This window comes from Mercenaria mercenaria, chromosome 1, assembly GCF_021730395.1.
Source record: "Mercenaria mercenaria strain notata chromosome 1, MADL_Memer_1, whole genome shotgun sequence".
Classification (NCBI taxonomy): Eukaryota; Metazoa; Mollusca; class Bivalvia; order Venerida; family Veneridae; genus Mercenaria; species Mercenaria mercenaria.
Genome location: NC_069361.1, coordinates 66237406 through 66251916, shown reverse-complemented (window position 1 = coordinate 66251916; position 14511 = coordinate 66237406). Strand labels below are relative to the sequence as shown.

At 34.3% G+C, this 14511-nt stretch overlaps 1 protein-coding gene across 1 annotated transcript; it reads right to left on the bottom strand.

Annotated features, from left to right (window-relative positions):
• Positions 1–1287: 1287 nt before the first annotated feature.
• LOC123545523 (G-protein coupled receptor GRL101-like) lies at positions 1288–13257 on the bottom strand. Its single transcript, XM_045331847.2, has 6 exons — positions 12241–13257; positions 11221–11750; positions 7973–8100; positions 6525–6573; positions 6073–6317; positions 1288–4998 (listed from the first exon to the last, which is right to left on the bottom strand). Exons 1-6 carry the CDS (start codon positions 13230–13232, stop codon positions 4870–4872), a joined length of 2073 nt encoding a protein of 690 aa, XP_045187782.2. The 5' UTR covers positions 13233–13257; the 3' UTR covers positions 1288–4869.
• Between the last annotated feature and the right edge of the window lie 1254 nt (positions 13258–14511).

Here is a 14511-nt window from a genome sequence, read left to right as displayed (position 1 = left end):
ATGTATCTCGTACACTACGGACCGAACTTTAAATGAATATAATGAGTATACAAAGGCACATGTGAATAGTGAATACTGTACCATTTATAAATAGCATTCCATCGTCTCTATGCATTATAATGCATAATGCATGGAGCTCAAACTCAAAATTACCATTGAGCACTTTGGGATATTTCAAGTGCATTCTTACATAAAGTTTGAGTTTTAAATTTGAAAAGTACAATACTTCATAGTGGATAAATTAAAACACGTCTAGTATGCAATTGGAAGAAGCGATGTGTGCATAATTACCGCTGCGGCGTAAATACGATGAAGCGCTCTGTAGAGAAATACCGCAGTGTATATATGTATGTTACATGTACAAGAGCAATTTAAATTATTACTGCCGTAGTGTATAAATGTACACTCTTCCTGATTACCACAGTTGACGTTTGTATTTTACTGGAAAAAGTTCAGAATTACCGTAGTGCCACAGTGAAAGTAATTGGTGAAAAGTCTACAAAACGCATCAGTGGCAGACCTGTAGTCTTCAGACTCTTGGAATTCCGAAGCCACATAATGCAGACGTGGTAAAACTGCTTTAAATACTGTAGCGTAGAAATGAGTAATTAATTAATTTTTAAAAACTGAGTTTGGTAATCACCGCGACGAGCAACCATCAAAACTAATTAATATTTTTGGAGAGTAATGATCCCTTAATTGCCTGAAAAGGAGTTTCTTATCAACAGATTTCGATAACAATGATTTTAGAACATTATTGCACACGAGACGTTTGATTTTGTTTTTAAATTTAGTGGACACCTGTAATTTGTTGCGTAATATTACTAAGTATGTCATATGGATCACTTAACTTATTAGTTAAACTGATTTCATACCTTTTTGTTAATTATAACATAAATGAAAGTTTACACTTCAGATGAAATTCTGCAATAAATGAAAATCATTCAAATTCCCCTCAGATACAAAGAAAAACTAAAATTTTGCGGTAGTCCTACGCTGTACGATGTCGGTAATGCGGACACTTGTTTTCATGGTACGTTTTAGGCGTCTGCGGTAGGCAGTCGGTGTATGATAGCGGTAATAGCGACCCACGTTTTTATGGTACGCATTACTCTGCTATGGTAGCCGAAAGGATATGTCGAGTGCAACCGAGCATGCTCGAATAACCGGAAAATAGACATTATTAGGTTACTGTCTGATAAATTAAAATTTATTAGGCGAGTTGAAGAAAATATATTAAGCAAGGCTCTGCCGAGCCTTATATTTTTTCGTAGACGAGCCTAATAAATTTATATTTATTCAGACAGTAATCTAATATTCTATTTATCCTACCTGTTCAGAAAATTAGGAAAAAGTCTTTGGAAAGAGCAACAGCGTGCAGATTTGACGTCATATAATATGACGTTTGCTAGTGTAATTCAGTTTGTGGAAAATTGAAAAAATGCAATAACTTTTTTGTGTCTGGATAAAAACTTTTGATTTTACCACTTATTTTCTTAGTTAGAACATTTCCAATACAATGATAACAGTTTCAATGAAAAATTCGGAAAGAAATTGTTTTCAAAATTTCCGGCTGAAGTGCTGTTAAAGTGAAAAATAGCAATAACTTTTTTGTTTCAGGATAAAAACCTTTGATTTGACCACTCATTTTCCAAGTTCAGACATTTCCAATACAATGGTGATGATTTAAATGCAAAATTTTGATAAAATAAGTGATTTCAAAAGTTCCCGCAAAAGTGATATCTTGACACTGACTAGATAAAGCAAAGTTTATTAGGCAGGCCGATATTGCGCTATATCTTATATGAGGGTAGGATAAAAAGAAAACAACTATGTCTTACAATTTGACTGGACAACTTTATCAGTTAATACAAGTAAAAGTGTATTGTGAAAAAAAGAAGAAAATAAACTAACAAAAAAAAAAAAAAAAAAAAGATCTAAATTAAAAGTACAAAGTTTACTGTGAATTGAATATTTTAGCATCAAATGAACCTAAAATAAACAAGAGCTCGAAGAACACAAAATGTCCCCCATTTGATGCATTCAGTAACTGCACAAGGAAAGAAATTATCTGGTCACTGTGCACAAAAGTTCTACTGTTCTTAGTCAGTGTGACCTTGATCTTTGACCTATTGACCTCAAATCAATAGGGGTCATCTACTGGTCATGATCAACCTTCCTTTTAAGTTCGTGATCCTAGGCCCAATCATTCTAAAGTTATCGTCCGGAAACGGTTAAACTGTTCCAGGTCACTGTGACCTTCACCTTTAACCTACTGCCCACAACATCGTTAGGGGTCATCTGCTGGTCATGAACCTTCCTATAAAATTTCGTGATCCTAGGCCCAAACGTTCTCAAGTTATCGTCATGAAACAGTTAACTGTTCCGGGTCAATGTGACGATCACCTTTGGCCTACTGACCTCAAAATCATTAAAGATGATCTGCTGGTCATGCCCAGCCTTCCTATTAACTTTCAGGATTCTAGGCCCAAGTGTTTTTGAGTTATCATTCGGAAACGATTTAACTGTTCCGGGTCACTGTGAACTTGACCTTTAACCTACTGATCTAAAAATTAATAGGGGTCATCTGCTGACCATGATTAACTTCTCCATTCAATATCATGATCCTAGGCCTAAGCGTTCTCCAGTTATCTTCCGGAGATGATTTAACTGTTCCGAGTCACGGTGACCTTTACCTTTGACCTAATGAGCTCAAAATCAATAGGGGTCATTTGCTGGAAACGATAAAGCTCTCCAATAACTTCCATGAACCTAGGTCAAAGCGTTCTTGAGTTATTATCTGGAAACCATCGGACTTCTCCGGGTCACTGAAACCTTGACCTTTGACCTACTTACATCACAATTAAGTCATTTGCTGGTCATGACCAACCTCTCTATCAACTTTTATGATCCTAGGCCGAAGCATTCTTGAGTTATCATCCGGGACCCGTTAAACTCTTCTGGGTTACTGTGACCTTGACCTTTGACCTACTGATCTCAAAATCAATAGGGGTCATTTGATAGTTATGACCAACCACCCTATCAACGTTCATGATCCAAAGCCCAATCGTTCTTTAGTTATCATCCGGAAACGGATTGGTTTCATACCGCCAGAACGACCGACCGACATCTGCAAAACAATATACCCCTCCTTTTTCAAATGGGGCATAATTAAAGGATACTGTGAAATTATCAAAAGAACACTTACAATAAATTTAAACCTAAACTGAAAGAAAAGTATACATTTAACAAACTAAAATCCAACAAAAAAAATACATTCAAAGACAATAGTGTATTATGAATTTATCAAATAGAAAACACTAAAAGTAAAATTAATTCAAAACTCAGAGAAAAAAACATTGTAAAATAGAAAGTGTAGAATACACTAAAATAAATAAATAAATAAAATGGTATCTTTCTGTCATAAACCGCAAGTCCTAAGCAAATAATGCAAACCGGTTTCGGACTTCAGTTGTTTTACCTCGAGATCACCTAATATCTTAACCAAAATGCACTCACATTCAAATTTACATTAGATTACGTCGACATTCATATATAGACCTGGTTCTTGTGAGTGACGCAATGAGGCAAACCTAGATCATTTCATATCTTTATCAGAAATGCACTGACATTCAAATGAACAATTTAATACGTCGACATCTATATAGTGACCTAGTTCTTGTGTGTGACGCAATAAGGCAAATCTCGAGTTCACTTCATATCTTAATCAGAAATGCACTGATTTTCAATTAACAATTTAATACGTCGACATTCATATAGAAACCTGGTTCTTGTGTGTGACGTCTTGAGGCAAGCCTCGAGATCACCTAATATCTTAATCAGAAATGCACTGATTTTCAATTAACAATTTAATACGTCGACATTCATATAGAAACCTGGTTCTTGTGTGTGACGTCTTGAGGCAAGCCTCGAGATCACCTAATATCTTAATCAGAAATGCACTGATTTTCAATTAACAATTTAATACGTCGACATTCATATAGAAACCTGGTTCTTGTGTGTGACGTCTTGAGGCAAGCCTCGAGATCACCTAATATCTTAATCAGAAATGCACTGACATTCAAATTAACAATTTAATACGTCGAAATTCATATAGAGACCTGATTCCTGCGAGTGACGCAATGAGGCAAACAATTATACAAAATGACAGAATACAATATTATGCATGTTAAAGTTACGGCCCATACAACTTCTGAGTGATGTTTGGTCCAAAAGTATAACCTCGACCTCTGAGACTGGATCCTTGGGTTTGTGCGCGACACAATCTAAAACTAAACAAATTGTTCAACACAATACAGCATGTGCCTTGTTAAAATCCTTGCAAAATCAAAAGAGCGGACTCACACACTAACATGATTACACAGAAACGTATACCACCATTTCGGTGGTATATGTCAAGCATGCTCGACAAAATATAAAGAAAATATCAGATAGGTCAACTTTAATTTTTCAAGTAAATGCAAAGTGAAGCCAACAAAGGTATACTAGCAAACAAACATTAACAACTAAAGTAAACTTACAACCAACGTATTACTTACAATTTGAATTTAATATTCTAGCAACAAATAAAACCCCAAAATCAAAGACATTTCTCCGTAAAATTAAAGAAAAGACACTTACAACAAAATTAAGTAGTCTGTGAAATTTATAAAAAAAAGCACAACAAATAAGTCCTAAAATCATAGAACATTATTTTGTGAAATTAACAAAAAGACATTTACAGCATCAAATATAAAAAAACACTAACGAAACTTAATCGAAATGAATAGAAGTATATTATCAAATAAATAAAGTAAAACAAATTCATACACTCAAAAAAAAAAACCAAAAAAACAAACAAACATAAGTTCAAAGATGTCTTTTTGACAATAAACTGATATTCCTCAGCCATACACCAAACCGGTAAATGTCGTCAGATTTATCTTTTGGCGGAACACACACATAAGGTTCTTCTCTAATCTTGACGTCACCTAATACCTTAATTAGAAAAAGATTATCATTTAACTTACAAATTACTTAATAAGAAACAAGAATGCATGTGTGAAACATACAGAAAGTGATATTGGTGATAATTACTGCTCAAAATCTTAACGCTTCTCAATAGTCAAAATAGAATAAAGATATAACCATGTTATGAAAATATTTTAATACAGTCATACTGTAGAGAACATGTTACTGAAATAAAAAGTGAGTGAGTGGATTGGAGTGCCATTGGATGTAACCTAGTTACTTAAGTAGAAACAAACTGGCATTTAACTATGATTATATGAATTACTAGAAACAAACTAATACTCCATCAAATGTTATACCTAAGCGCGGCTTACTTAACATAAACATGCTACTAAAAATAGAGCGAGTGAAGTGACATCTACGTCTCAGAAATAATCAAAGATTAGATTTAATGGTAAACACTGTTTATTTAGTATTTGTCTTCTCGTGCATTTAATCGTAGTAATAAGACCATGATTTAAAGAGACCTGTAGTTCAAAGAGTTTACAGGGATTTAGAATTTCGAAAAATCAAAGAGCAATAACTATGTCAGATTTTTAACTTATTGTTAACAGTGCTGTGGAGTTTCATACAGTCAATATACTATCTTTTAAGGAATTGATATCAAGACAAGTATTACTATGTAGAAAGTATGTGTCATAATTTATAGTCGTAAGAGTATCCCCCCCCCCCCCCCCCCCCCAAAAAAAAGAGCATGAAACATATTAGTGCAAACCTACGAATAAGTAACAAGGAATATACAATAACTGCGAAAAGACCTAATTGTATCATACAAAATTCAAATAAAGTGTATGCCCATTAAAACCCTAAATTAGAAACTAAACTTCAGTGTTTTCAGCACAGATTCTTTATTTGCGTTTGCTACCGAAAAACTAATGGAGAAGGAACAAACTACTTCCTGCAATTTGTCACCTATCAAAGAATCAATTCATTTGTTTGGCCGATCCATGTTAAAATGTAAAAAGGTGGCAATGAAGCCAAAATTATTTTGAGTGTAGTTTCAGCTAGTCGGGAAAAAGTAAAGAAGTGATACACATAAACCTTTCCATTGCGCACGCTGATGAGTACGGATTTGTTATCAAGTGACTGTATTCCAAGGCAATTGTCATGCAACACCTTCAGCAATCCCGCCAGCTGGGCAGTACTTCTTAAAAGAACAACTGGTGGAATATCTATCTCTTCAACTAATATCTTGTTCACACTCCAATATTTCGACGACGAGAAATCCTCTTTATGTGCAAGCCGTCTACTAAATGCATGTAATTCCAAAGCGCCCTCTCCGATTTCTTAAAATGACATTAATTTATTTTGACCATGGAATAGACAGTCGATAATTATTTTTCGTATTTATAAACATATAAATATAAATAAAATTAAAGGCAGATAGTTTTAGTGTCTGTTTAATATATATATATTTAATATATATATATATGTACAAAAACAAATCCTAATTGGTATGATATATTTTCGAAATAGTAATATATTTTTCTTACCTTTAATCTCCTTCACTCTCAAATGTTCATTCGTACTTGGTTGGAAGGCCTGAATATTAAAATTGGTAAAAGGATATGATGCAGTATCTAAGGATCTTATTAATGTAATTAAAGCAGTAATTTTTCTCGACCCTGTTTGTAGTGGAAGGGGAAGTATGCCGGATTTTTTAAGTCAGATTTGTATTTCTAACTTTCATAACTTCCGTTGTAATGTTGATAAGTTATTTTATTAATAAGATTCAAAGGTTTGTTTTACACCATCAAACTGAGAGGAAGCTGCTTTCCTACATATCTATGGCACATCAGAGCAATTATTTGTAAAAGAAATTACATGTAAGCCTTGTACCCTCATACAGTCTAAAAATAAATAATATGATGGTTACAAGTCACAGTGTTCATGAAAAGGCGCTCCTAATTGGATGTTTACAGAGAGCGTGCCAAGTTAACTACATCATATCTTTACACTAGATTATAGATCTGACTCCGATGTAGAAAAATGAATATACATGTATGTATATAGTGCAATCATATCATTAAACTGTCTCAGTGGCTTTAATCAGTTGTCATGACATAACTATAAATAAACTCTACTTGAGTTATGCATTTTCCGCACAATTTCGAGCTCACATGCATATATTTGCAGAGCAAAATAGCGCCTTGTTTGGTCGCAATTCTGCCTTGCAATTTATGATTTTGAAAAATTTCCACAATTTCCTTCAGAAGTGTTGATTTACCTGTCCGTATAAAATGTTGATGAAAAGAGAGAAATTTAAAATGATTTATCGTTTCATAAGTTCCGTCAAGTAATCATTGTCTGCAAACGCATTTGAAAAAAAAAAGTTCTTGAAGGGAAGTACTTCAAAATATGGTAATTTCTAACAGTTACTTTTGACATTTGACCTTTCTGTGACCTGTGACTTTGAAATGACCCAAGTATATGCCAGTCCAAAAGCTCTTCCACAGTTGAGTCATATGATTTTATAAAGATGAATATTACTGTCAAGCATTAACAAAGATTGTCATCAGATTGGGATATTAAGAAGGATAGAAATTTTGAAGAGATCTTAATTTATCATTTGATCAAAATAAATTACGGCATCCAAACTCAAAATGAAAGTTTTAAATCAGCAGATGGTGGGGTATGAGGTTAATAAAGGTAGCATATAGGTAGCATTGTAGTTCATGTGTGAATGCACACATTTGACCTTTGACTTAAATATAAAAAAATGCGAAAATCCTTTTAAATGTCATTTAAGGTCCTTATGATCACTTCTATATTAATGTCCGGGAACGAACAAAAAATGTCATCAGTCAAGGTTTCCTGAAATTTGGGAGACTATTACAGATTTTACAACTAAACAGATTATTGTCTAAAATTAAAGGCTTTCATCTTAAATAAATATATAATTCAAATAAATGCAAACGGTGAGTTGTAAATGTGTCCATACCTTTCCTCCAATGATCGCTGTCAGTGTGTAAAGTATCGGGTTAAGGGCCGAGTTTACCGGCAAGATAAACACAGCCGCCCATGCGTACACATCTCCCGATATGACATGGCCTGAAAGCGCTGTAACACCTGAAATCGGTACCTTTTTACATTTAAAACCTTTTTACAATTCAATAAACTTAGTAATTATAATTATTTATTAACAACAAATGAGACTAAACTGGCCAGACCAACCATGAGCTAGTGTGTCTGAAATTGATAACTATTGGTAAAGTTGTAGTTTTCATATTTATTTGCAAACAATATTTCAAGACTCATTATGAATGCCTTTTTTTACTGTGTGTGGCTGCCACAACTTTTGTTTTGAACCTGAAATTTATTAAATTTCTTTGTTTCTTTCCGCTTTCTCCACACTACATCAGTCGCCCCTCCCATCATTTCCCCTTTCATTAGCACTTCCTAACATTTGTAACCTCTCTCCTTTTACTATGAGTAAGTTATCATGTCTACCTCAATTTAGGCTACCGACCGTCCTAAGGCAGTGTCCGACGGTTGTTTTTCCCTGCTTATATGTGTGCGAGAGTATGTATGTGCGTCTGTGTGTATTGGGCAGTGCTGGCAATATTGTTTTGTCTTACTTGTTGTTTATCTATGTATGTTAGTAATGTGTGTGCGTGTGCGTGTGTATGTCTGTGCGTCTTTTGTACGTATGTGTCTGCATTGATATGATTAACGCTATAAGGTAACTGTGGTTATGGAATGTAGCTTTCCTTTTTGAATATTCATATTTGTTCCACTTTTCGAATCACTATACCCTCTCCTACCCCTTCGTCCCAACATTTTCAGTATTTTTCATAAAACTAAATGTACTTGTTGGATTTTTGAAGCAACCGGTCGATAATATTTTTCCGTTGCAGTTTCTTTTTGTTATGTGCCAACTTTGCAAATGGATAGCTCTCTAGCTGTTTGGGGTGCTCGTTGCGTCCGGGAAATCTACCCTTACCTTATAAACTTTGTTAAATCCTATTTTCAGTAATGTTATTTGTCAAAGGTTTACTACTAATTTATACATAAGAGAAGAACGTTTCGTTTAAGACATTGTTTATGATTACCTACCTTTAAGATTCTAATTGTTTCAATTCATTTGCAGTACTGAAAGTAGTGCTTTTCTTACCGCGTAATGTTTCATCTGTTTTAACATAAAATAAATCCTTCTGGAACTTAAACTGGTAACAGTCATTAAAGACATTGAATGAGCATCAAGTTTAAATTGAGCAAGAAATTGAGACTGTTTAATCGTCAAAATAAATTAGCTGAACATTACGACACAATGTCGGCAGTGATACAGGGCTGCCTAACCTTTTAATGAGGGGCCTCCTTGGCTGAGGTTGGGGAAAAGTTGTAGTAAATTAAATCGAGACACTTCGCTTAAAGGGCGAGTGCTCTACTGACTGAGCTAACTGGCTGCAAAACGCATATGCTCCCCTTACGTGACCAAATCCGTATCCTAACAAGTGTTATAGTCGATAGCTTTTATATTGATATCTAATGCTCGTAGAACGTGTGAAAGGTAATCGACAACCGGCCAGTGATTAATATATCTAAAGGGCTGAATATTTCTCTTAAACCGAGAACTATAGATATCTGTTGAATTAAGGTGTTTTTCGGAATGAACAGAAATACAACTATATAAATGTTTAAAGTGCAACAAAAAAAACTGACCAGATATACACCGAAAAAGAAAATCAACACTTCAAGAATTATCTCTTCCTCAACATACACACAAATAAAAAACAATCACTAAGCAGTTTATGTATAGATGTGAAAATAACCAACATACTCACAAATAATATAGACAAAGTAAAACATAACAGAGAATGAGGGGAAAATTTACATAATGTAATAAAATTCTTTTGGACACTGCGAAGGAACTGTCAGCGTAAAAACTCCAACTAAGGAGTTTAAACCATTTTAACAGTGCACTATGTCAACTATATTACAAAAGCGCAAAAACATAACAAGTCAAAACGGTATAAAAGCAATAGAATTGTATACTGGAAAACTACACACACAAATGTTCCGAAAAAATAAACGATAAAAACAGGGAGAATAATATCCTTCATACAAAATTTATTGGACAGCAATTATAAGTTATCGCCACCAGAGACGAACCAAGCCTTTTTATCACTTGTGGTACATTTTCGCCATGCTATCCATTTATTGTACCTTTCTCAAGCAGGGCAGCGGCTATGGATGTGGGTAGTTTGATAGGATGCACTTATCATTATCTCCATTAGACAGACTCAAACAAAGACTGCAAATATTTCACTAACATGCACTTATGCTTCCAAAGTACGTTCTAATGACATCATTTATCATGCAATACATTTTTGTACTTTGAAAACTGCCCGGTAACACATGTTTGATATTCTTTTGTTATCACGACATTGAAGTGAAAATCAATTGGCCAGTCAATGTTTGAGGAATAGTTTTCACATTAGTTAGAGGCATTAACTTTTATTAAGTGGAGATTAAATGTTTATTCGCAATGCTATACATGCAACAGTGTCAGTTTGTGATATTAAAGTCCTGACTGGCGAGTCTAGAAGTAAAATGTTCAGCTCTGAGAACATGTATCTGCCTAAGTCGAATGATGCCAAAACTTAAGCATGTTTTGCTTTATTTAACTTGGCGATTTTCTGATTTTAATTCATTTTCATGCATTTCCTTATCCGTAAAATTTCAATTCATTTATTTTCGCTTCAAAAATCAGTTTTAAGAAATAAGATGTGGACATTTGTTGTTCACGGCAGATTATAGGTTTACAAGTCCTTAGACATTCAGGAAAGTATCGTGTTAAAACATGTACATATTTATTATTGCGATGCTATCATTTTACTTTGTACATTACATTTTATGACCAGAAGCCAATTACAAAAATATTTTATCTTAAATACACATAAATTCACAGCTTTTACTAAAAAAAAATTTTTTTGTTTAAAGGCAGGAAAATACGCTCATGAAATATATTATTACTAACCTCCATTTTACTCCACTTGGAAACTTGCAAATAAAATCATTCTACTATTTACTTATCTACTTATCAAATCAACACATGAAGCCTGTTTCTAATTGGAAAACCTAAAGTTCTTAACCCAAAACTTCTTATTCATTACTATAGTTTGACACCAGCTGGTGAAATATGTCCTTGCGAAAAGAAACCAGCACATAGAATTTTTTCCTACTTACCCATCACTCCTATTGGAAACCAACACATGAAATCTGTTGCTACCACAAGTAAAAGATTTCTGGCAACTTTCAGGTCTTTCACTCGTGACGATTTTGCGGTCGTAGCCATTCCACGTGACTTTTGCATTTCGTAAAAGATTGTCCACTGACCAACTGCCACTAGGAGAAATGTGATGAAGTTAAATAGTACAAAAACCAAAATAGAGTACACCCAGCCAGGCGGTCGATCCCTTGTCAACGGCAAAGCAATGCATACACCAGATCTGGAGTAAAACTTGTTTTGGAAGTAGCTTTCATACACCACTGGTAATACTGCAATGAAACTTGAGGTTACCCAAGCCAGTAATACGCAGATAATGGACTTCTTCTTTGTAAAATATTTAGGGCGGAACGGAAATTTTATAACAAGTAACCTGTCTAATGTTATCAGGCACAGAAGGAACACACTACATTCTGAAGATATAGTGGACAAAACACCAGCAAGATTGCATAAAAAACTTCCTCGCCATTTCTCATCTTCGTAAATGTACCTGAAAGTGATAATACAGTATGATTTATTGAATCATTTTTCATGCTAAACGTTCTCATGTAACTCAGATTTACAACCTGTGCAAGAGTCCAAAACAAGATAAAAAAATCAATTTTAGACAAAACTGCAAACGCGCTGATTACTTTTACCTCCATTATTTTGATAATTACAAGCATACTACATTTATGTGCCCCCCCCCCCCCCCCCCCCCCCCACACACACACAAGAAAAATACAAATAAAATCTATATAACAAATATTAAATATTTATATATTTATATATACAGACACGTTTCAACATCTTTTTCGAGGAAAATTGCTTATAAAGTTTCTTATTTCCCTATGTAGGCTAAATTAATTATCACATAGGGCATATATTATCATCGAAACGGTAAATCGTTTTGTTATAACCATGAAATATGCAAAACCCCTTTGAAATATATAGCCTTGGGGTGATAACAGGCGAAAGGTGTGTGTAGTAATCTAAGATACCTTTTCCTGAAAACAGCATCGGCTATCGCTATTATCAACAGATAGACCCCCATAAGAAGATCAGCTGCAGCCAGATTCGTTACAAATATACCAAAACCAAGCTGTAGTCGTTTCCTGTCCACCTTCAGTCTATAAATCAAAGAAAGGCAATTTCCTAGCAAAGCCAACATGCCAACTAACCATAAAAGAAACTGCAGCACTGAATGTCGCATGAGGTCTTCACATGACGAAAATTCATCTCGTGTTGGAATACAATTATGTTCATCAACATAGTTTGGCCGAATACAACAGAACTTGAAAGATGGTGTTCTAAGTAATTGCAAATCGATCACTCCAGTAAAGATGTCTTTGTTCAATGATTTTATTGTATTTCCTTCAAAGTTTATTATGTTTGCTGATAATTCATTGAATGCAAATGGTTCAATATCCTCTAGTTTATTATTAGACAGATCTAAACTTTTCAATTTCAAACCAGCAAAGGTATTAGCTGAAATCTTTCTCAGGAGAGAATTTGCCAGATTCAAATCACGAATAAGAAAAAGATTTTGAAAAGCCTTTGGGTCTATTTTAGACATGTAATAATTACCATGAATATGCAATGTTTTAAGCTGCTTCAAACTGCTGAAAACTCGATTTGGTAATGTTCTTATTAGGTTGTTACTTATATCCAGTAACTGAAGGTTCCTTAATCTGTTGAAAGCATTGCGAGTTATGACGTCTATATCACAACCTGACAAATTCAAAATTGATAAAACTATAAGATCTAGCACTGGCATTTGTAAAACACTGTCCAGTCTTTTATTTAAACTTAGATCCAATTCTCTGGTAGTTTTTGGGATGTCATAAACATGCGACATGTTTCTGGCTCTGCAATTTGCAGCTAATCCATTGCAGAAACACCCGTAAGGGCATTCAAAATCACATACTAATTCGTCGTCACCATGTAAGCAGTGTCTGTAGCCATCACACACCTGGTCCAGTGGTATACACATTTTACTTGAGGCACACTTGTATTGACCTTGGCAGTGTACTTTTGAATTAACTGAAATGATACAGCATATAACATTACATATACACTAAACTCAAAATTTGGAGAGTTTGCTATTGACTACAGTCCTAAGATTATTCCATCATTAAATTTATAAATTTATCTTACACGGTTCTATGAATGACGCAATGACGAAATACATACATTGCACGAAAAATAGTGCGAAATAATGTTTACACTGCCATCGTGCATGGGTTATCAATCCACACATTACAAAATGTACAGAATTGGACGGATATCAATCGTGCAACGTGGAATAGCCGTAAATTTATAGAACGCTGGCGTGCAGCAAGAAGAGGTACGTCATAATTTTAATATTTTCTCATTGATTGTTTAATCAACTAATTGAAAGTCACCTTAATTTGACTTTTATCAAATATTCATAAGAATGAAATAAATTTGCATCAATATGTCTTGATTTTTTACTTTGTGCCGTCCGTATCATTTATAGGATGCGCGACGCTATACTCCAAAACATTGACCAGCTAAGAGCGAAAATGTACAAAAGTGGACAAATCGTCTTCATAATTACGTGCGACGGTACGTCACGTCCATGCGACGTCGATGTCAGGCTGTTATCAACATTGGCGGTGGACATACGCGATACTAAAGTAACGACGTTTGTCCATCTGTTTTGACAATTAAAAATTGTGACTTTGACTTTTTTCACTCAGTTATATTTTTTGTTCATGTCTGTTAAAGTTTTATTTTTATCAAATGAAATAATGTCGTCTGTATTTGTTGAAAATTTCAGTATGATCTGGCCAATATTGACGGAGATATGACCCCATTTATACATGTACAATTCAAAGATTCGTTAAGTGTATACATGTACATGTGTACTGCACAGGCCTAAAAGGCAAATAATTATTTTGACAAATGTAACGTCATATTTCAGATATGTAACATATTATCAAACAATCTATTAATGTTGCCAATATCGAAGCATATCGTTCGTAATATCCTCAAGAAAAAAAAAAAACAGGAAGTAAACGGCTAATTGGTAATGACTTAGTAGGTGTTGTCTTCGACAGAATTGCCTGTAGACATCCTTTAGTAGACATCCTTTTGGTCTGAGGTTTGAACCTGTTCTACTAACTGACTTATTTATTTATTTATTAATTTATTTATTTTGTTGGGCTTAACGTCGCACCGACATATGTCGACTTTCCATTTTTGATGTTGGAGGAAGATCTCAGGTGACCCTCCCCCGTGCTTTATTT